Raw genomic sequence first — 20,477 nt, 5'->3', positions numbered from 1 at the left:
GCTACTAGATTTTTCTGTGAGTAAAACGGGGGAAAAACAACTATTAGTTCTTGCCTGTCCCTTTAAGACCGAGGGGGCGTGTTGCTTCATAGGCTGTCTTGTATTTGAATATCGTGGTGGAGTCAAGTTGCGTTGCATGTTTTTTTATTCATCCGTGACTGATGTAAGATATTTATGCAGCTAAGCCCACTGGTGTGTGGTTGTATCTGGCTAGCGCTCGGGAATGCGAAAAAACATAGACACTTCGTTTAAATCGTTGTTGTCCGGGGGATATTTTGCAAAAGTCCCCTTAAAGGAGAGGCGGTAAGGTGTTTTTCCTTTGATACCGTTGTTTACAACAACTGGCAAAGCGGAGATGGACCTGCACATTTTAGATCACAGGCTCAAAGTAACTAGTATCTGTAAGGACGGGCTGGTGAATTTCACCCATCCACTGATCAAACTAATATTTCTCCGGAACAGGACGAGGTAAGCACGCGGCATTCCAAACTCATTAGCTTGCGTAGCTGGTGACTAGCTAGCTATTTAAAATTCGTCTTGCAACTTAATGTAGTCCAGTGAAACTTGATGCTTCTGAATCAAGACACAAGATGTTGAAAACAAAAATAGCTAGCTGGTGAGCTAACGGGCTGAACGGTGTTATTTTGGTTAATGACACTTTCAGAGCACCATAATGTAAACATGCATTGGTTAATGTATTGTGGCCTATGAATGCTGCTCAACTACTGTGAATATCCGGAATGATTCTCTCGACTAGAGAATGTAACAGCAAAAATGGCATGCTCTTCTGCACGTTTGAAATGTAAAGGCGACATGGACTCAGCTGCCAGGGTAGTTTATCGCAAGCTGTGGGCACGATCAAAACGTTGGCCAATGCTACGGGATAAGCTGGTTTCCTTGTCAAACTAACGCAGAAAACCTGTCTCCGCGGTACTGAGAAACAACCTGAAAAAAGGCAGAATTTCTCCTTTGTACCCTTTGCCACTGTAGTTGTATATAAACATCATGCATGCTAATAAAGTGCACTGAATTGAGAGTAACGGATAAAGAAGTAGCAAACTATTTAAGTTAATTGTTAACATGTGCAATTCCAGCGGAGCAGAGAAGACTGTGGTCTGTTGTGCCAAATATTTTTTGCCAAGCATTTTCCATGGATGTCGGAATGCAATAGAGCTGTTTGCCTATTAAGAGAAGTAAAGTTTTGTTTACCAGAATAGCATATTTAGTTCATCCATTAGCAAAACAAGTTCAGGAGAACTCATGAAACTAATATGGATTGAACTCTTAAGTTCACTTTTTAAGGAACTGATTCATCAATGTTAGACTAACGTACCATATTGCCTGGTGAAATTTGACCTCATTCAACATATCTCGCTTTTAGGTCATGGGGTCAGATTATTATTATTTACATTTACAAGTATTGAGGTCTTCTGAATACAGCAAAACATGTTATATAAGATAAAACGTCAATCAAGCACTTGTTTAAGTATTGCTTAAGGCTAAGGACAAAAATGATCTGTAGAAGGAGTGAACAAACCCAGAGTGTTCAACGCTTGCAAAACTTTGCAAGATGACTGTTACGTCTGGGGGGTATTTCAGGAATCGTTGTTGAATTAAGGCACCAGTCACGCGCCCGACCCCCGCAAGGCGGTTTGGACTCAACTTTAAATAACGAACCGCCGACAAAAATACGATGCTTTGATAGGTTAGAGGTGCAAGAATTATTGCTAAATATTAAGTGTGCTGCTGATGGTGCAGTCAAGTAAACCGTTCTTTAACAGCCTGAGAATTAGGTTTTTCAATAAAGTCCTTTAACTGTACCATCAAGTGTGCCTTGGATCCCTACCTGTTTTGCCACTTTTTTTTTTTTTTTTTTTTTTTGTTTTTTCATAATTTTGACTGGCAAACTAAACCCTTTTTGATAGCCTGAATTACAGTTTGGCTGGTATGGTGGTTTTTTAGTAAATCCCTGGAAATCCTTTCTTTGTTATGTAATTGTTATTATATTATACTTCTAATCATTGCCCTATTAAATGGTTCTGACATCTGGCCACTGCTTGTCAATCTGTCTGAACAACACAGAAGCGTACAGTTCTGTGGACAACAATGAATTATGAGGGCAAGTATTCAATGATGTTTCAAAGGTAGTGGATCTTTGTGTGGTTATATGTCTGTTAAAAAGCTGAGTGTTACTAAAGCTTGTATTTACTATTAAAGAACAACTTATAGCTGTAACTATAATACACTTCTTAATTCAAATTCCATTTCACTTGTAATATTTATGTGCATTTGTAGTGTGCCTGTTTTGTACTGTCTGTCCGGCAGGTTGTTATTGACACTGAGAACTGGTTCTCAGTTCATCTCAGTGTTTAAGCGATGGTGAAATTAAATAAACACATAAACAAGAAAGGAGTCTGTGAAAGTGCAATTTACCACCGTTAATTGAACACTCCCACAAGGCTCCTCGGGTTCTGTTCTGGTGTAAACACAACACATTCGGTGTCAAGGCTGTGCTGCAGTTGGCATGTTGGTGCTTGCTGTGTCACCAGCATTATAAACATTAGTACATGCATGTTGCGGTACATCTGCCACAGTACGCGATAATTACCCCTGAAAAAAACTGCCCTTGCGTGGCACAGATATTGCGAAACACCAAAACCTGACAGGATATACCACTTCACCCTGATCGAATTTGCCCTGAGTCTCACCTGTGAATAGGCTGGAGAACAGCATTGCAAAATCTCAGACATGACCGAGTGGTTTGTCACTCTAGGTAACGTTTTGTGCGTGGTTACATTGGGGCATAGCTGGAATTTTCCGGAACAGCTGAAGCAAGCCTTGCTTTTGTCGCATGGCTCACGCTATACTGGTTAGCCTATGTCATGTTATCTCCATTTTCTCTGTGTAGACTCACTGCTTTCCTCTTTTATCAGAAACGGGAGCAGAGTGTGTGTGTGTGTGTGTGTGTGTGTGTGTGCGCGCGCGTTTGCGTGTGCGTGTGTGTGTGTTTGCAGGTACACTGGTCCAGAGGTTGCGAAACCTCTCCCGGGGATGTTTAGTCACAGTACATTCAGTCCTCTGGAGTGGTGTGGACACACACAGGAAATGGAGCCTTAATGTACATTTACATGGAAAAATGGACTTCATTTCATTCATGGAGTACTTCCTGTCAAAGGCCAGCCACCTGGCTGTGTCAGTGTACATCTTTGATTGCGTAACCAGTTGTGTCCGGAGCTGAGAATTGGTTGTGCTTGGCGTATAGCCTATATCAATGTGTCAGTTGTTACAGTATCGTCTTTGTATATTATTTAGCAACAAGGTGGGGGTCGTCCATTCCATTTGAATTCAGTCAGTTCAGGAAGTGAATTCACAAATTCACAATTTTAAGGATGCCCGTACTTTACTTTGAGGATTTTTCAATGAATGAATTTGATTTCAATTTGGTTCCAAACCTGATTCACCAAATTAAAATGGAATTGACCCCAAACCTGTTTTTTGGCCCTTAGTTCATCTGTGCATCTAGCGAGGCAGGGGAACAAGCAACAGTTTGGTTTCCCGAGTTACCATCATTTGCTTTGTCTTCTCCTTGCAGTTGGCAAAAGGAAGGCCCCTCTGACAGGCCGTTGTGTTACGAGCTTATCAGTTTCAAAATTAGCACTTGGCTGTCACTCGGCAGATGGAGTGTGAATACGAAAAAGGGGCAGTTTTTAAAACGCGTAACATAGCACCTCAAACGGGGTTTTAGAAATCAGTGGAGAGAGAGAGGAACGACTGCTAGCTCTGTGTCTGAGGTGTCAATGGCGCCTCTTCGCACTTTATTAAAAATCTTTTGAAAAGATTATGTATTCCGTGGCTGAGCTTGGTGTTCCACACCTCTTCGGTGACGGGGATTCAGACAAGGCCGAGGCCCTAGCCTGCTCAGATATCTGGCTGAGCTGCGAGATGGAAACTTTTTAACCCTTTGAAGAGTAGGTTTTGTCGAATGTTTTTTTTTTTTTTGTGAATGTGTTCCAGAACTCAGACTCCTTCAGTGATTGTGACGTCAGCATCTGCATGCTCAGTTAAGAACATTCTGATCATATATTGGTGATCTTGCAACTTAAAGAATGACAAGGTTTTGTCTGCTCTTTCTCCTAAAGTAGAACAAGGTTTGCTTAATGATCATGGAGGCAGAGAGGACTTGAAATCTGACCTGTCCCTGGGAGTGTGTTGCAGTGGTAAATCTCTTAATCTGTGTTATTAATTTATTTTGTCTGGTACTTTCAGTTTTTTTTTGGGGGGGGGGGGGTGTGGTTAGGCTGTGTGATCACATCTCCCATAGAGTTGGCTAATGAGCGAAAGCTGGCTAGAACAATGCCGCCTCTGATCCAACAACAATAGAGATTTTTGAACAAGAGAGATTTTTTGCCATCAGCCTGCATTAGCAGTGGGGTGAGCTTGGTCCTGTATGAGAGGCCCCGTTGGGGCAAGGGGGAGGGGGGGAGGGGGGGGTGGGGGGGTGTCCACAAAAGCGTTCCCACTACCCGCCAGCCGCTAGCCTGTCTGTGTGGTCAACCTGAGGCAGGTCGGTCGCAGTCCTGTGTGGGCTTGGATCCCGACCAAGCTGACAAAGATCTCTCCACCCTAACCCCCCCCCCCGAAATCGTGACTAAACCGCTCGCCGTTCTCCCAGCGAGGTGGTTTTCCCGAAGCCAGTCTTCTAAGCTGGGGAAATCCCCTCTCATCCTCACCTGTTCGCTGGTGTTTTCTCTTGTGGGCTATATCAGAAGCAAACCGTATCAGATAGCCGCTTGGGCTATCAGTTAGATTCCTGGGGGTTATCACTTAGATAACGGAGTAGCTCCTTTTCGCTGTGTTTTCTTAAGCAGTATCGGTGAGTGACTTTGTTACACCGCCTTCCAGCCGAGGGAAGGCAGACCAGTAGGGTTTTCTTGATCAGTGCAGGTCTGGTGTAGTCTCTTTTTCTATTTCAGTAAACAAAGTGCAATATCAGATTAATTTGGTATCCTCTCGCGGTCTATTTTCGTCTTAATTTTTCATGAATAGTCAAGCAGGTGCTGGATGTCACAGCAGGGTGTCAATTAGAAGGAAGAAAAGACACTTGATAGTGATTCATGGCGGAATTATATTAAAATAAAAAAGTTTCATTTTATAGTTTCAAATGTATTAATATTAACATTGGTAAAAATATTTTTTTATTAAAATAAAAAATAAAATTTTTGAGATCTTGTTCTTGCTTTGACCTAGTTATACCAGAGCTCTGGTTATATAAATTTCATATTGAATACCAAACAAACAGGAAATAACCCTGGTGAGCAGGAAGTATAAGCATCCTTGCAGAAAGTACGGTTCTGGGGGGGGTGAGTGGTGAACAGGAAGTTGGAGTGTCAGAACACAATGGGCTGCTGAGTTAGCTCAAAGGGTGGAGCAGTATTTTTTCCCCCTTGGATTGATACCCACCCCCCCACCCCCTTCACATGTTACATCATCCTGAGCAGGAATTGAAATATACTTTATTAATACAGCAAAGTAGCAAGAGAAGATCTATCAGCAGTTTCTGGCCTGATCAAGCTCAGGTTCTTGTTTTTTCTCTCAGGCAAAAACAGTCCTTTGAGAACATGCCCATTGCTATCCCATGAGCCTCAGCAGCTAGCCACTCAATTCAGCAGCAGGTCAGTGAACCTCTAGTGACAATGGCCGTATTAAATGGAGCAGAACACAGTGACCAAGAGCTCTTGGTTCGGTGACAAAAACGTCCGGTTTTGGGCCCGCAATGTCTCCCTCTCGCTGGCGAGCACCGTATTAATTAAAGAGCCCCATGATAAAGGCGTCTCATTGTAGAACTGGTAACGGGGGGCCTTTCTAAGAAAAGAAAACAGTGGGTCATTGAAGCAGCCTGTCGAATTTGGATGCACACGCTGTTGGGAAGCAGGCAGCACTGGCCCAGTTGGAGCCCTCCCCTCCACCACCCGCCTTCCCAAAGCAATCTGTTGTCTTTGTTGGTTTTCAGAATGTCTCTGTCTCTCTCTCTCTCTCTCTCACAGATGCAAGTTCTTCAGTCTAACTGAGACGCCAGAGAATTACACAGTGGTGCTGGATGAGGAAGGATTCAAAGGTATAAATCAATATTCTTTCATGGTCATTCAATGAAAGCACTACGAATCTGTAACCATGGCCAATACCAATACCACTGCAACCGTTCTAGGCATCGTGAAACTCACGCATGTCTGGTGCTTGTTATTAAACTTGTTTTTTGGATTCCTCTCAGATCTTACAGCGCATTAAAGCACTTTCTTTGGCACTCATTTTCGTTTTCTGTGTAATGTGGTGAAAGCTTGTGTGAGACCACTCTGGAATGCTTCTGAAAATGCACTTGAACCGGGTCAGTTTCCTCGGTAGGAACAGTTTTCCAGGGAAGCGGGTGACTTCTAAAGGCCGATGTGCCTGACGTGCCTGACAGTTGTCAAGCAGCTTTAAGGTGCTTACGTGCAGCCTGAGGATTCTCTTAAACGATGAGGTCACAGTTGGACGTGCCGCGTTTGGTAACCGTCGTTGGGCTCTGAAATGCCATGTATCTGGCATTGCCGCCTGTTCGCTGGCTGCCTGTTGCCAAATGGCACGCCCCTCCCGGTTTCTGCAGGGCTGAGAAACTGTACAGTCCAAAGTATGTGTGTGTGTGTGTGTGCTCAGTGGCACCACATTTTCAAAGCTCGAGACTGAACACAACTTCTGTTGTGTAGCCCTTGTTCAAAGTGTTTGTCGCATGTTGAAACAAAAAAGGAAAAAGGTTTCTTCACATGCAGTGTGTTGAAATGGCTCCCCACAAAGCATATCTGATGTGGTGTATGAAGCATATATGCAGCGTCCAATTTCACTGACAGAAAGCTTTTTTCCCCCCCCCCCCAAATACATCCTGTGACCTTCCATGGTTTGGGAACCACAGCCTTAGACCGTACAGGAGAGAACTTTGCCCGTCCTGTGACCAGCTGGCAGGGGTTCTCAAGTTCGCGAGTGTGCGTCGTGTGAGTGCCAACGCGTGTGCGAGTGTGCGTGCGTCTTGCGAGTGCGTTCGGCGAGTGTGTTCAGTGAGTGCGTTCAGTGACAGCACGGGGTGGCTTTGGCCGTTTCACGCTCGATGCAGGTGACCTGAAGTCGCTTGCTCTTATTCTCCACGCTCTTTCTGGAGGAAGCGGCAGTTTTCATTGGGAAGAAGTGGCTTTGTGTGCCGACGCACAGCAGTTCCTGTCTTTGTGTTATTTCGCCGTGCATATTTTGAGGGCAAAGACAGAAGTTTTTCTAGTTCCCCTGTGGTCAGTGGCGTTAACCGCACTTGGGGTCTGGCCACCTGTGTTGTGCGCTGTGGCCTAAAACCCCTAGAAGATACACTGGAGGCCAAAAGAAAGTAGCTCTGCTACTCCTAGTTATGGGGTGGAGGAGGTCTGTCTGAATGATTAGATCAGAACAATTTAGTCCAACTAATTTTCCCTAATAGTGGACTGTTGTACATGCATACTAAAGTGACATTGTGACATTGCACACAAACTAACTGTACCTCCAAGCTGGTCTCAAAGTGCAGTTTGTTGTATTCCTAGAGGGGCTTGGCTCCCGTGAAATGGGGTTTGTTTATTTATCCCCCCCCCCCCCCCCCCCCCCCCCCCATTGTGCTTCTCTGTTTTAAAGTTCAGCGTTTCCTGTCAGATATTTTTTATTGTTTTGCATTTTGACTTCCTGTCCCCGCCCCCTCAGAGCTCCCCGCCTCTGAGTACCTGCAGGTGGAAGGTTCCACCTGGCTCCCGCTCAACGTGGCCTCCAACGGCCACGCCTCCAGCAGCTCCCAGGCCGTGGGCGTCACCAAGATCGCCAAGTCCGTCATCGCGCCGCTGGCCGAGCAGCACGTGTCCGTCTTCATGCTCTCCACCTATCAGACGGACTTCATCCTGGTGAGGTCCCGCCTTACCCTTACACTCGCACCCTTGACCTCTGACCCTCCAGAGCGGGGGTTGTCCGAACTTATGTCCCACACCACCAGCCCTTTTCAGATAAGTTTGGGCGTCCTCGCTCTCCCAAACTCGGTCCTGGGGGCCCCCTTGTGTATGCTGGTTTTCTTTCTGCAATTTCAATCCCAGAATTTTAACAAGCTGTTAATTGTTCTTAATTAGGCGCTTTTCATGCTAAGAGGGATTATTTACGCTCTTAAGCCTTTTAAGCTACTTTACAGAAAAAACTGAAATTATTTTTAACCGGTCAAATTAAAGACTGAAGTTAATCAATAGGCTTCTAATTGGTGAAAGTGTGGACACCTGTTCATTAAAACTCCGGAAGATGATGATAATGTGCGCACACACTTTCTAAGCCGCCGCACCCCTCTGAGAAATCTTTAAAAAAGTCCATTACAAGCTAATGCTGATGCTAAATTTAGCCGTTACCGGTCGAAATTGGTTGTGTGCCATGACTAACTTTGCGTGTAGCCGGAACCGCCCGAGCAGGATGCGTTGGTTTCTTAAACGCGGTATTTTTAGAGGGTGAATGGCATTCCCCTCACGTCCAAAACAAACGAGGCCTCATTTTGCCGCTCACTTATTCATAGCCAAGTGGTCCTTAATTGCTTATCGCTCGCTTTGCCAGCCCCAGTCCTGTTTTCACTTATTCCACATCACGCTCATGCTCTATTTTCAGCGGTGCATCCCTTGTCCCCCCACCCCCCGCCCCCCCACTTCTGACCGTTTTTTTCCAAGGACCTGTTTTGTTTTTCCCCTTCAGTCTCGCTTCATTTTTCATTTGGACGGCTCAGAGAACCGTTCTGTGAGGCAGTGTTGCTTCTGAGTCGCAATATTAGAGCATTCTGACGCGATCCACTGTGTGAACGGCACTTGTTTTGGAGTCATTCTACAGATTTAGCCCTTGTATTAAGAAATGGCAAACATGCCTTTTGTGTGGTCAGAATTGTAAACATGAGACCGTTGCCACGGAAACCAACGGAAATAACAATGAGAGCGTTAGACCTGGTGTGAGAACGTGAGATAATAGTAATAATTGAGTCTCTTTCTGTGGTTATAGTAAATTTGGCAGTAGTAACTGTGTATTTGGCTGTTTGTCTGAACACATTGTATTGTGACCGATTTAGTTGATTTTTATTTTTGTATTTTTTAACATGGCAAATGAAGGCGAACTCCTGAGGAATCCAGCTGCTCATCATAGATCTGAGCCTGTTCTTAGCCCACCAGGGCTTCAGCCTTTTCTGTTACACCACATCACAGGCTTCTAAGTTTGTGTGGTTTCCTTTAAACGCGTGCCCTCGGATAAACCGTTTTGTTTGCCGTTTGTTTCTGTCGAGGCTGTGTGAAGCAATGCTGCTGTCCCTTTAACGTGTGAGGTCACAAATGTGCGATTGGGAATGCTCTTAACCAAACAGTCTAATGCCGATGTAACTGTCACTACTGGTAAGCGAAAGCAATGGAGTTATAGAACACTGACTTTGAATTTTGCAAAAGCATTCCAAAAAGCCAGCTCTTGAAATGAGTAATGCTAGTGATTAGTCTTAATAATATTCATACGGTAAATATTGTAGAGGTACACACTGTAATCAAGATAAAAAGTTAAGTGACATAAACAAATAAATGTTTGTCATATTCTAGCCTGTAGCACTCAGCAGAATGTTCAAATAAAGCTGCTGTCTGTTGCATCACCCCCAGATTCCTTGTCCTTTAGCACCTTTTTCATATTTCGGAAGCATCAGCTGCCTTTTGCTGTATACACGACGAAAATGTGCGCACTCATAACTTGTGGCATGATGTGAGAGGAGATCTCGCGGTTGTGCTGTCAAAGTTTGCAGAGAAGCGCTTCAGTGTTTTGGCGGGCTGTGTTAGCATGGTTGTCAGCGTCAGATGAAAATAGGGTGAGCTAGCACTTTTCCAAAAGAGTTCCATAAACACACCCCTGTTAACGCCAGCCCTCCTGCGTCACTGCACAAACACGTTCATTCTGGAACGGGAAAGTTCCCACTTTGGCCAGAGCGAGAACTTTTTTTTTTTTTTTTTTCCCCTCACTTTGGTGCTGTAGATGAAGTTCCCAAAGACTTGTCTCTGAGCCTCTTTGCTTTGCTTCAGTCTAAAAGTCGGCCATTTGAGTTGCAGGTTAAGAAAAAGAAAAGTGAAATATTTTTGCATGATGCTCTATGCACAGTCATTCATGATTGTGTTGGCGGATCTTATAGTGGTCTGTCTGTCTGTCTGCACAGGCCTCTTGAGTTAGTCTATTCTGAGGCGTGTCCTGAAAATACAGTAAATATCTGTAAATATGCAGTGAGCGGTAGGCTTATGTTTAGGTAATAAATATCCTTCACACGTTCACGTTTTTGCATGATAAGCAAGTCTATTTAAAGAAGTGTCATTTGTTAGCTGCTGATGGATTCGTGTCTGATTTTTCCTTTGTGGACTTTTTTGATGGAGTGAAGTCAAGTTTCAGTGTACGCAACTAACCCATTGCTTGCTGAGGGTCAGGTACCTTATTTGAGCACTGGTCCAAAGGTAGGCACCGTATTGTCTTCAGTATTTGAAATTTATTAACTTGAATACTTAACTTATTCGCATCCCTAGTTAACCCCCTGCCTGCCCCCCCCCCCTTCATTCAACAGGTTCTAATTGGAAATCTGCTGACAAGACAATGTTCTGTGCCCTTGTGTGTGTTTTTCTTGGGAGGGGGATTGCGGTGGTGGTTCAAAATGGCTGCCGTGAATCAGGGCCTCTGTGGTGTTCCGCAGGTGCGGGAGAAGGACCTGGCGGTGGTGGTGCACACCCTGGAGGAGGAGTTCAACATCTACAGGGAGGTGGGCGGAGAATCGGTGCCCGTCCACAGCCAAGACGTGCGCAACGGCCTGCAGAAGAATGGAAAAGAAGGTAACCCGGGCAACACAAGAACGTTCTCACCAAGGCTCGGTTTCCAGGGAGCTGCTGGCCATGCCCTTTGGGCTCAGTTTATTCGCTTGGTTATTTATTTATTTATTTATTTATTGAAAATTTGGCACCCAGTTTAGGGCTGCTCATATCCAATCCCCAGCCTAATTTGGAGTGTCCAATGATGCTAATTGGTTTCACTCAAAGTGTAACATTTGTCGGGGTGGCAACAGAGACCGTGAATGTGGTTTGAACGTGTTCCGGAACGTCGCCCCGTTTCATGTGGAACCCTGAACAGCCGATTCTCCGACTCTTTTCCGACAGCCACCAAGCCCACCGTGCACCCCGTGCTGAGCCCACAGAACCAGTTCTGTGTCATGAGCTTGGACCCGGACACCCTGCCGGCCATCGCCACCACCCTGATCGATGTGCTCTTCTACTCCAGCAGGTGGGGCGTCTCATTCCCGTGCAAAGCATTCTGGGACAACAGGGAAGCTTATAGCATTCTGTTCGGTGGTACAAATAGAGCTAATATCGCTGTTGAGTTATTATATATTGAGTATTAATTGTGATACACAAATATAAACTGCTTGTCATGCCATTACAAATAAGATTGACTGGAAAGCATGCAGCTTCTAACCAGCCAATCAGGGCTCTGCGGTTGCCCGTGTGCAAATTCACTGTCGACCTCTCCAGAATGACACGTTACATGGGAGTAGGATGACAAAGCTGATTTAAAATTGATAATGGGCTCTGCCTAACTTCAGGTTCAAATTATATATTTCTTTTGCACACACTCTGTTATTACTTTAGCAAACCTACTTATTATGATGCTAAGCTCACATCCCGAGTGTAAACATTGGCTGGGATGTTAGTTCGGGAGGGAAAGCGGTATGAAAAGCACCCTTTGTAAGCATTTTGGTTTAAGCGGTTGAGATTTAGCTTGGAACTGCGGTGGGCAAATAGAGAAACCTCCTGCAGCCTTTTTGGCATTTTTTTTATTTTTTTTTATTCCGCTCCACTTCCACCTCTTTTCGTAGGTCTGGAATTGAAGTCGTGAGCAGACGCCCTTTTGGACCGTCTGTAAATCAGTTTCAGATCCGCCGCCGTATACCTGTTGCAGGTCTGCCGTCGTCCTGGGCGGGGAACTCTCCTCTCTGAGTCATTCCTGCGACCTGTTTTTGTGTTTTGTGGGGCTTGTTTTCGGAACGAGGCATTGTTGGCACCGTTCTTGAGGAATTTGATCACCGAGCTGGGTTTCCATTGTCCTTCCTCATTCAAGCTGCTGTGTGCTTTGATATATTCGTCTCTGCTAACGACGTGCGTCTGTGTCTTTTTTTTTTCTCCTCCTTTTCTTATGTGACAGTCCAAAAGAGGGCACTCAGGCCAACCAGGACCTGGACTGCATAAAGTTCTTCTCTTTCTCCCTGATCGATGGCTACGTCTCCATCGTCATGGATACTGAAGCTCAGCGCCAGTAAGTCAGCTCGGTCATCACCTCCGTCTCCATGGCAACGACTGCTTGTTAGGGACAACTCGTCCTATTCATAAACTACTGGGTGGAGATCCAGTTTGTGGTGCGGAGTTTTAAAAATAAATTAATTAATTAGTTGAACATAGGCTTACTGAGTCACAAGTGCTGTGCATTTGAAATCATTGAGTTAAAAAAAGGGAAAAGCAAAATTAATTAATTATTATTATTAAAAGAACTATACATTTTTAAAAAAGCTAAATAGCCAGAATGATGTGCCATATGTTGAAGAAAGATACGTATAGTGTAACTAATATTACATAATCAAACAACAGCAATTACTGTCTGACTTTCCAGGCATCCCCAAAACATCTGCTTGCTACTTCCTTTCTGTCCAAGAGGCTTTCATTCATTCTGTGGCTGGAGGATATTTTCAGTGTTGACATGGGATTGTGAAATGAGCCATATGGTGGGAAAGGATTGGCTGAGGGCTGGATTAGTCTGTGTGTGTCTGTACTGACATAGGCTGTAGAATCTGTTCTCTGTGTGTCTGTACTGAGACGGTCTGTAGAATCTGTTCCCTGTGTGTCTGTACTGAGACGGGCTGTAGAATCTGTTCCCTGCGTGTCTGTACTGAGATGGACTACAGAAGTGACTGTTATCCTCTCTCTGTTTGTCTGACAGGTTTCCTGCAGACCTGCTGTTCACCAGCTCGTCTGGGGAGCTCTGGAGAATGGTGCGCATTGGGGGACAGCCGCTCGGCTTTGGTGAGTCCCCCTACTCCCCCACACGTACCCCCTACACGAACACACACACACACACAGACACACACATACACACACATACACACACACTCACACATACACATACACACGTGCTCACACACAAACGCACACACACACACATTCACACACAGACACATACACCCACCCACACACACACACACACACACACATACACACACACACACACAGACATATACGCATGTGAACACGCTCACACACATTCGTTATTTTAAGGTTGCCGCTTCAGTCATGTCACAAGCGAGCATAACGATTATGAGAAGGATACCTGGCCAACAACCACTGCAGCCTGTTCACTCGGGTGCAGTGTTTACATTTACAGGGAAAAGAAATGTCTTATCTGATCTTTTCTGCGTTTGACTGAGAGGTTTTGCATTTCTGTGTGCTCACCCGTGAATGGCACCCGTTTCTATGTACAGAGCAGAGCACCAGAGTCCGGCCTCATCGCTTCGCAATGAGCAGCTCCCCGTCTCCGTGTCTGAATGACTGCGACGGTGGTGGCGACTAACACTTGCGGTAACTGTAAGGATCTGTGCTCTCTGTCTCCAGACGAATGTGGCATCGTGGCCCAGATCTCCCAGCCCCTGGCCGACAGCGACATCTCCGCCTACTACATAAGCACTTTCAGCTTCGACCACGCCCTGGTGAGTGCGCCCGTCCCCCTCTCGCCCACCTTTCCCGCCACCGTTGTGCCCGCCGCCGAACGGGAGCGGCGGTTACTGCACGGCCTGCATTATCTCATTCTCCTGCTGCGCTCTCAAAATGCGGGTGGGAACGGCTTTTTGAGGATATGTTGTGAAACTAATTGCAGTTTACAATACAGTATGCACCGGGTCTTCTAGAAATAGACATAATGCCATATGTACATAATGGCAATTATATATGTGTGTGTGTATGTGTGTGTGTGTGTTGTCAGTCATAAGTCGTTCGCAAAAGGCAATTTTTGAGTCTTATTTCTGCAGTAAAGATGAGACAAACTGAAACGTTATTCTTGCTTAGTGTAGTTTCTCGTTGACTCTACAATAAACACCTCTTTTAATTTGGCCTTTATGGACTTATCAAGTGTGATAAGTGATTAGTGATAAAATGTGACTGCAGGCTTACTGAAAATGAGCCTGCCATTAATTACATGCTTCTATTCATTTTTAATGTAAGATAAGCGTGAATAGAGGGAGGAGGTCCAGGTGATCTTTGTCTGATTGGATCTTTTGTATTTTATTTCATGTGTATTTTGTGCTGCAGTGCAGGAGCTGAGATCCCAATCATTATGTTTGTTTCTTGCATCCAAGGTTTCAATGAATACTTTATGGAGTCGTGTAGATTCCTTACGAGTTAAGCCACCAAATTTTCTCTGGATCTCTGAGATTGTGAAGTTGGCAGGGAAGTTTATGTGTTCCCTACCTGTCTCCCAGCAGCAGGGGGCAGTAGAGGTGTTTGATGTGAGAGGACCAGGATTTCCTTTCTCCTTGATGTAGGCCTATTGAAGTCCAGATTTTGCTGATCTCATCAGATCACCTCAGTGAAAAACTTAGTTGAAATCCCGCTAGTTAAATGTTTAACATTCACATCCTTAATGTTTCAAACCTGTTAGAATTTAGATTTGTTTTGAAACATTTTGCAGGATGATGTAAAAATAGTTCTAATCAGGGTTATTATAGCTTTTAAAGTTTTTTAATTTAGTTTCAAATTTTGATTTAAATTTGAGTTTAGTTTTTGTTAGTTGTAAGATTGGGTTTGCTAGTTTTAGTTTTAATTTTTTCTTTTGGAAATGCCTAGTTTTAGTTCAGTTTCAAGTTCAGCTTAAGTTCAAGATTAATACTTTTTTTTTTTTGGTTGGTTACCCCATTTGTCAGACATGTACAATGAATATTGTGTACATTTTTAAAGTGTATAAAATAAACAATAAATCTAATTCTTTTTAACATTTATTTAAATTTACTTTGCTAACCACCTCAAACTAGCTTGAAGCCTTGAATGATCGAATGAAAAACTGGACCAGGCAACAATCCTCAGTAAGTCATACTCATAGTAATTGGCAAACAGGACTGTGGCATTTTCTCCCAAATATTTTTGGTTTGTTGCAAAGCTAACTCTGCCGTGGGGTCTGGAATAAATGGGGACACATGCTGACATTTCCTCATTGGCTAATGCATGAGCACATGGTTCCCACGGTTAGAGGGGACTGATTTGTTAGTCTGTAGGGTATCATCATTGTGACACCATCTTGTGTTAAGTTGCTTTTTAGCAGAAAGAGGGGTAAGGAATTATCCAACCAAAATTCTCTCTTCATTACTTGACACATAAATGATCAAAAAGACAAAAACTTATTTTATGTATTATTATTTAAGTGTTTTTTTTTTTTTTTTCTTTCTCACAAATAATTTTTTTCATGTCAGAATGGTTAAAAATATTTCATAAAATTATGTGATCCAGATTTGGAGCCAATGCAACCTTGGCATGCGATCATTTACCGTTCATTTGTACACGTGTGCAGTTGCTCAGTTGTTTTGGGCTCTTCGTTAGATGTGATTAGCAAGATCTTCCTTTTGGAAAAAGTACAACCCAATTTATATGCATTTTTGCATGGCCTTATGGGACAGGTCCCTGCAGCACATTGCCCACTACTTCCGCTGTTCTGTCAAAATAAGTGATGGAACGAGCTTCCCAGAAGAGTAGAACCAGAGAGCACCGATGGAGCATTGTCTCTGAAGGAACCACCACCCCGAACTTTCGACCCTCTAAAGCTTTTCTATTCCGGAACTGGCCCTAGCACCCAGCTGAGTGTCATTCCTTCTGTTGTTCTGTTGGGAGACTGTGGTCCTCTGCCATTGCTAGTTCAATGCAGTTTTTGTTCTTGTTCGTCTAACTCGGATGAATGCTCAGTCGTACAGTCGACAGGTTAACCGAGTCTGCAGTTCTTAACACTTGCCTCTCTTAGGAATATATTTTCCCTCTGTAGATGAGACAGATAATGCATTGCAGTGCACACAGTCTACAGTAATGCACAGTCCTTTGATGTTGTTTGATGACTAATCTGTTCACTTTGGCACTAATACAAGTTAACTTAATTTAAATATGCTTAACTTTTATCTTATGAAAGCTACATGTTTTTCTTGGATTCCTTTGCACTCATGAGACATATTATAAAATCCACTTCATACCGAGCTACCATATGCAGTGCAGTCCCTAAGTACATGGACAGAGACAGCATTTTTGGTTGTGAAAAAGTACAGACTGTTGGCTTTAATTTGCAGGTATTTGCATCCATATCGGGTGAACCCTTTAGGAATTGTAGCTGTTTTTATACCTAGCCCACCCCCCCCACCCCCCCAATTTTGGGAGACCGCAAATAATTGGACAGGTATTCAGCTGTTTCTTGGCCACCTGTGTGTTGCATCATTGGTTAATTTGCAAAGCTAAAAGGTTTAGAGTTGATTCTAGGTGTGGAAAATGCATTTGGTGTCTGCTGCTGTTGTCTTTCAGCATAAAAACCAAAGAGCTCTCCGTGCCATTAAAGCTGACCATCGTGGGGTGTAAAAATCTGAATACGTTTATTCGAAACGTTGGCAAAAAATTTGGGTGTGTCAAAATAAACTCTTTGATATGTTGTTAAGAAGCAAGAATGCACTGGTACGGCTCAGTGCTGGCAAACAACCTGGTAGGCCACAGAAGACCACTGTAGCGGATGACCAAAGAATGGCCCAGTTAACTTTCCAAAATGACAAACTCCATCTCTCCTCTCTGCGTACGGAACTTTAACGCCACCAATACGACGTCGGCTCTTACCTTATTCTTAATACACTCAGGTTTAAACTGAAAAATCGCAAAGCATGCGTCTTCATTTTTTATTTATTTATTTATTTATTTTAAAGAGTTTTTTAGTAAACATTACAGCGGAATGAGAGGAAGAGTCATTGGACCTTTTAGGGATGCCGGAGTGTGTTCAGTAAAAATGAAATTGCCAACTTTGCATAACTGTATTAACCCTTTATTGAAGTGTTTCTTGTGGAAATTGTTATTCCTTTGTGACGAGCTGATCAAAATTAGGTCAAGCCGAACACTGATCGAATGGCAAGATAACTGTCAGTTTTCCTGCGAACACAAAAACCTCCGTAGCATTTGACCACATTAAGAGCCAAAAAAAATGATGATGAGATATCTGCGGCTGTCCACAATCTGACTCAGTGGAATTTTCATCGACCGTCGGTTAGCAAGTAGTTGACAACCCAGCAGCACCTAAAAGCTGCTGTATTCGCACATCATAACCGATGTCATTTTTGCTGCATTCGCGTATCATCACAGATGGATCGTTTTTAGCCTGTTTGTGCAGCCGATCCAGAAAGTAACGGCTAATGCTAACGAATGCGTTGCATTTTATGGCTTATAACGCAGTGATGCTGTGGGGAAAAATGGCTGCTGGTGTTTTTTGAGTACCAGCCTAGGGTGGCGGGGTCTACGCAGCCTGCCTGTCGGTCACAGAACCTGTGATGCATGCCGTGGATGTGCAGGAGGATGGCTGCTTGATGGTTCCGGTAATGAGTAATATCATTTTGTAAAAAAATAAAAATAATAATAATAACAAAATTATAATATTTCCAGCTTTGCCCGTAACTGTTGTTCATAAGGATAGGTGCTTCTGCTCTAATCATCATGCGTGCAGCTAATGCAAAAGTGTTTTTGCATTGTGGTTTTTGACAATTTTTTTCTCTCCCTCAAGAAAACCAAAGAAGGTATTATCACAAGCCTGCAATTCTGTTAACTCTGGTTAATCATTATGTTGTTTATCCAACGTAATATTGCTATTTATATTGTGGATATTTAATGTGGACTGATGAAGATTTGCATTCATAGGTTTTTTTGTACAAAAAATGAAAAACCAAAAAATCCAGGAGACCAAAATCTAGAAATTCGACCATTGGTTTTAGCTTTGGATCTGCGTTTATAAACCCTGGTCTTGGAGTATGCTGTCGTACATGTGAACCAGTCTCTTGATTAATTAAGGCTATTGAAAAGTGACAGAACAGCAGTTTTAAGTTCTCTGGTTTTGTGCTGGTTTGACTCATTTTCATTCATGTTTTTGGTTTCTATCCCCAACATTTAGGACTTCACCGATTTCGGTTGTCGGACCATCAGTTAATTAAAGATGTGACCTCTTTTGAAAGGAGTCATTTGCCACCGCAGATTAGAGGAAAACGAAAGCAATAGTCTGAGAACTGCTCTGATAACAATTATTGATAAAAAATTACTGTTCTTTGTAGCATAAATGTCTCTTGAAGTATTTGCTCATTGCTCATTGGACATAAAAAGTGTAGTTAAAAACGATTAACCACTTTGAATACTTCACAAAATGAAATTAAGGTTGCACCAAAAACCAGCATACAGTACGCTGGTCTGATAAATTTATATATGTTATCAGTGGGATAGAACAAGAACTACTGGTGGTCAGAACAGCATCTCTGCACTGCGCAAAGCTCTTGTACTACGTGTGATCAGGTGTAAGGTGAATTGACAAGGTTTATTTTTAACGTTTCTTTTTTTTCTTTTTTTTTTTTTTTTGCACCCCATTTTGGTCCAGGTTCCAGAAGAGGACATCATCAGTGTGATTGAGATGCTACATCAGCAGAGGAAGGAGCCAGCATGTTGACTGCTGCTGTTGAGCCTCCACCCCCCCCCCCCCCCCTCCACCCACCCTTTGGAGCAGAGAGTGTCAGATGGAGCAGTAGACACAACTTCTGTGCCTAGAACTAGCACTGCAGAAAAAGCAGTATTATCTTTTTTCGCCAGTTGCCATGACCACCCAAGCGCTTCCATGGAAGGTGTTAACCTGAAGAGCCTTTGTTTTTGTAAAACCCCCCCCCCCCACCCCTCCGCCCCCCCCCAGCGTTTAGTCGGTGGTCGTGCTGAACTCAGTAGCACTGAACTTCTGTCCTTTTTCCAAGTCTTAACTACAGTTCCCAGTGCTACGTCATTTCACGCCCGAGTCTTCCTGCCTGGCCGCTGCAGAGCTCGCGGTGACGTTGAAAACCCGGGAGAGCCTTGGGTCGACCGCGAAGACGCTCTGCGCCTCCAGATGCGAGACTCGCTCAAAACGTGTGAACCGTGCCCTGTTTCACTCTGCTGTCCAGAGTCTTGGGCACCCCTGAACCTTTCACAAGTGCACAGTCACGGAAAGGTAGATAAATATCATAAATATAAAATATACAAAGTTAAGAGAAATAGAAATAAATAAATAAAAATAAAAAAAAAAGATTTTCATGACCCATTTCACGGTCCCTCATTCCCAACAGGGACTTCTACGAGGGTTAGAAATTAGCTGTAGTTTGTTCTTGAGGTGCATTTATTTTAATTTTTTTTCAACTTCAGTTTCCGTAGAAGTAGCAGTGGTTCGTATGCAACCTAATCAGTTCCAAATTGTTGTTTGTTTACATGCATCTGGAAGAAAATGGCTGTTTGCCAGAGGTGCAATGACATTTGTCAGGTTAAAGAACTTCTCATTTGATGCTCCATATATTTTCATAAGGTTGAAAATACGCAAGGATATTGCCTCCTTTTATTTAGTCTCCCTCATATTTACTATTTTCACATACTGTGTGAAGCCATGTAGACTTTCAGTTTTATTTATTTTTAATTTTTTTTATTTTTTGGTAATACAAGTTATGATAAAAGTAAATGTCCCTTTTATGTGCCAGTACCTGGCACTCGTTAATTTAAACCATACATACGTGTCACACGGAAATGAGATTTTATTTCTCTGGAAACCAGAGCAATCGTCGGAATATTTTTTTCCAAGTTAATCCCATTGTACCAGTTTATATCACTCCTGGGTTGCTGCTGATGCCAGTTTACTGATGGGGCTGTTTTCTGCCTTTACCTGAAACTTCAAGACTACATAGTTTTTTTTGTTGGTTTTTGTGCCTGTGAACTGGGGTAAGAAGAGTAGTTTTTTTTTTTTTTTTAAACCAATTTCTTGTAGGCTAGATGAAAAGTTACTAACTGAATTAGTCAGCAGTTCTTCTGAAACCAGATAATCTCTTTTTGGTACAACTACATTTTGTACAATAACATAGTATTATGTCAAATATTTGTAAGGTGCTGCTTTATTCAATAAAAAAATATATATCACAAGTTAAGTAGTATGCATTGGTTCCTTTGAAGTTTCCAGTGAACAGGCCTAAAGGAAGGCCTACACAGGAAGATCGCAGTCACTCCTGAGTAACCAAGTTTCATTTTGCCTTTTGCACGTAGTGGGATTTTTGTGCATAGAGTGGAAAGTTCTTGTTACGTGGCAGTTGTGATTATTTTGAGCTTCCA

At 43.2% G+C, this 20,477-nt stretch overlaps 1 protein-coding gene across 1 annotated transcript; it reads left to right on the top strand.

Moving 5' to 3' along the window:
* Positions 1–98: 98 nt before the first annotated feature.
* castor1 (cytosolic arginine sensor for mTORC1 subunit 1) lies at positions 99–20,291 on the top strand. The gene is made up of 9 exons (XM_035379843.1): positions 99–468; positions 6,045–6,115; positions 7,747–7,940; positions 10,760–10,895; positions 11,217–11,340; positions 12,259–12,369; positions 13,048–13,130; positions 13,716–13,810; positions 18,742–20,291. Exons 1-9 carry the CDS (start codon positions 356–358, stop codon positions 18,808–18,810), a joined length of 996 nt encoding a protein of 331 aa, XP_035235734.1. The 5' UTR covers positions 99–355; the 3' UTR covers positions 18,811–20,291.
* The last annotated feature ends 186 nt before the right edge of the window (positions 20,292–20,477 follow it).

Source organism: Anguilla anguilla, chromosome 10 (assembly GCF_013347855.1).
Source record: "Anguilla anguilla isolate fAngAng1 chromosome 10, fAngAng1.pri, whole genome shotgun sequence".
NCBI classification, from domain to species: domain Eukaryota; kingdom Metazoa; phylum Chordata; class Actinopteri; order Anguilliformes; family Anguillidae; genus Anguilla; species Anguilla anguilla.
This window is presented reverse-complemented; position numbering and strand designations above follow the sequence as displayed.

Excerpts from the sequence above, each read along its gene's own strand:
- castor1 (XM_035379843.1), top strand. The coding sequence starts at position 356 with ATGGACCTGCACATTTTAGATCACAGGCTCAAAGTAACTAGTATCTGT. Across the intron at positions 7,941-10,759 it reads ATCAGACGGACTTCATCCTG|GTGCGGGAGAAGGACCTGGC; the intron begins GTGAGGTCCCGC and ends GGTGTTCCGCAG. Across the intron at positions 11,341-12,258 it reads GTGCTCTTCTACTCCAGCAG|TCCAAAAGAGGGCACTCAGG; the intron begins GTGGGGCGTCTC and ends CTTATGTGACAG.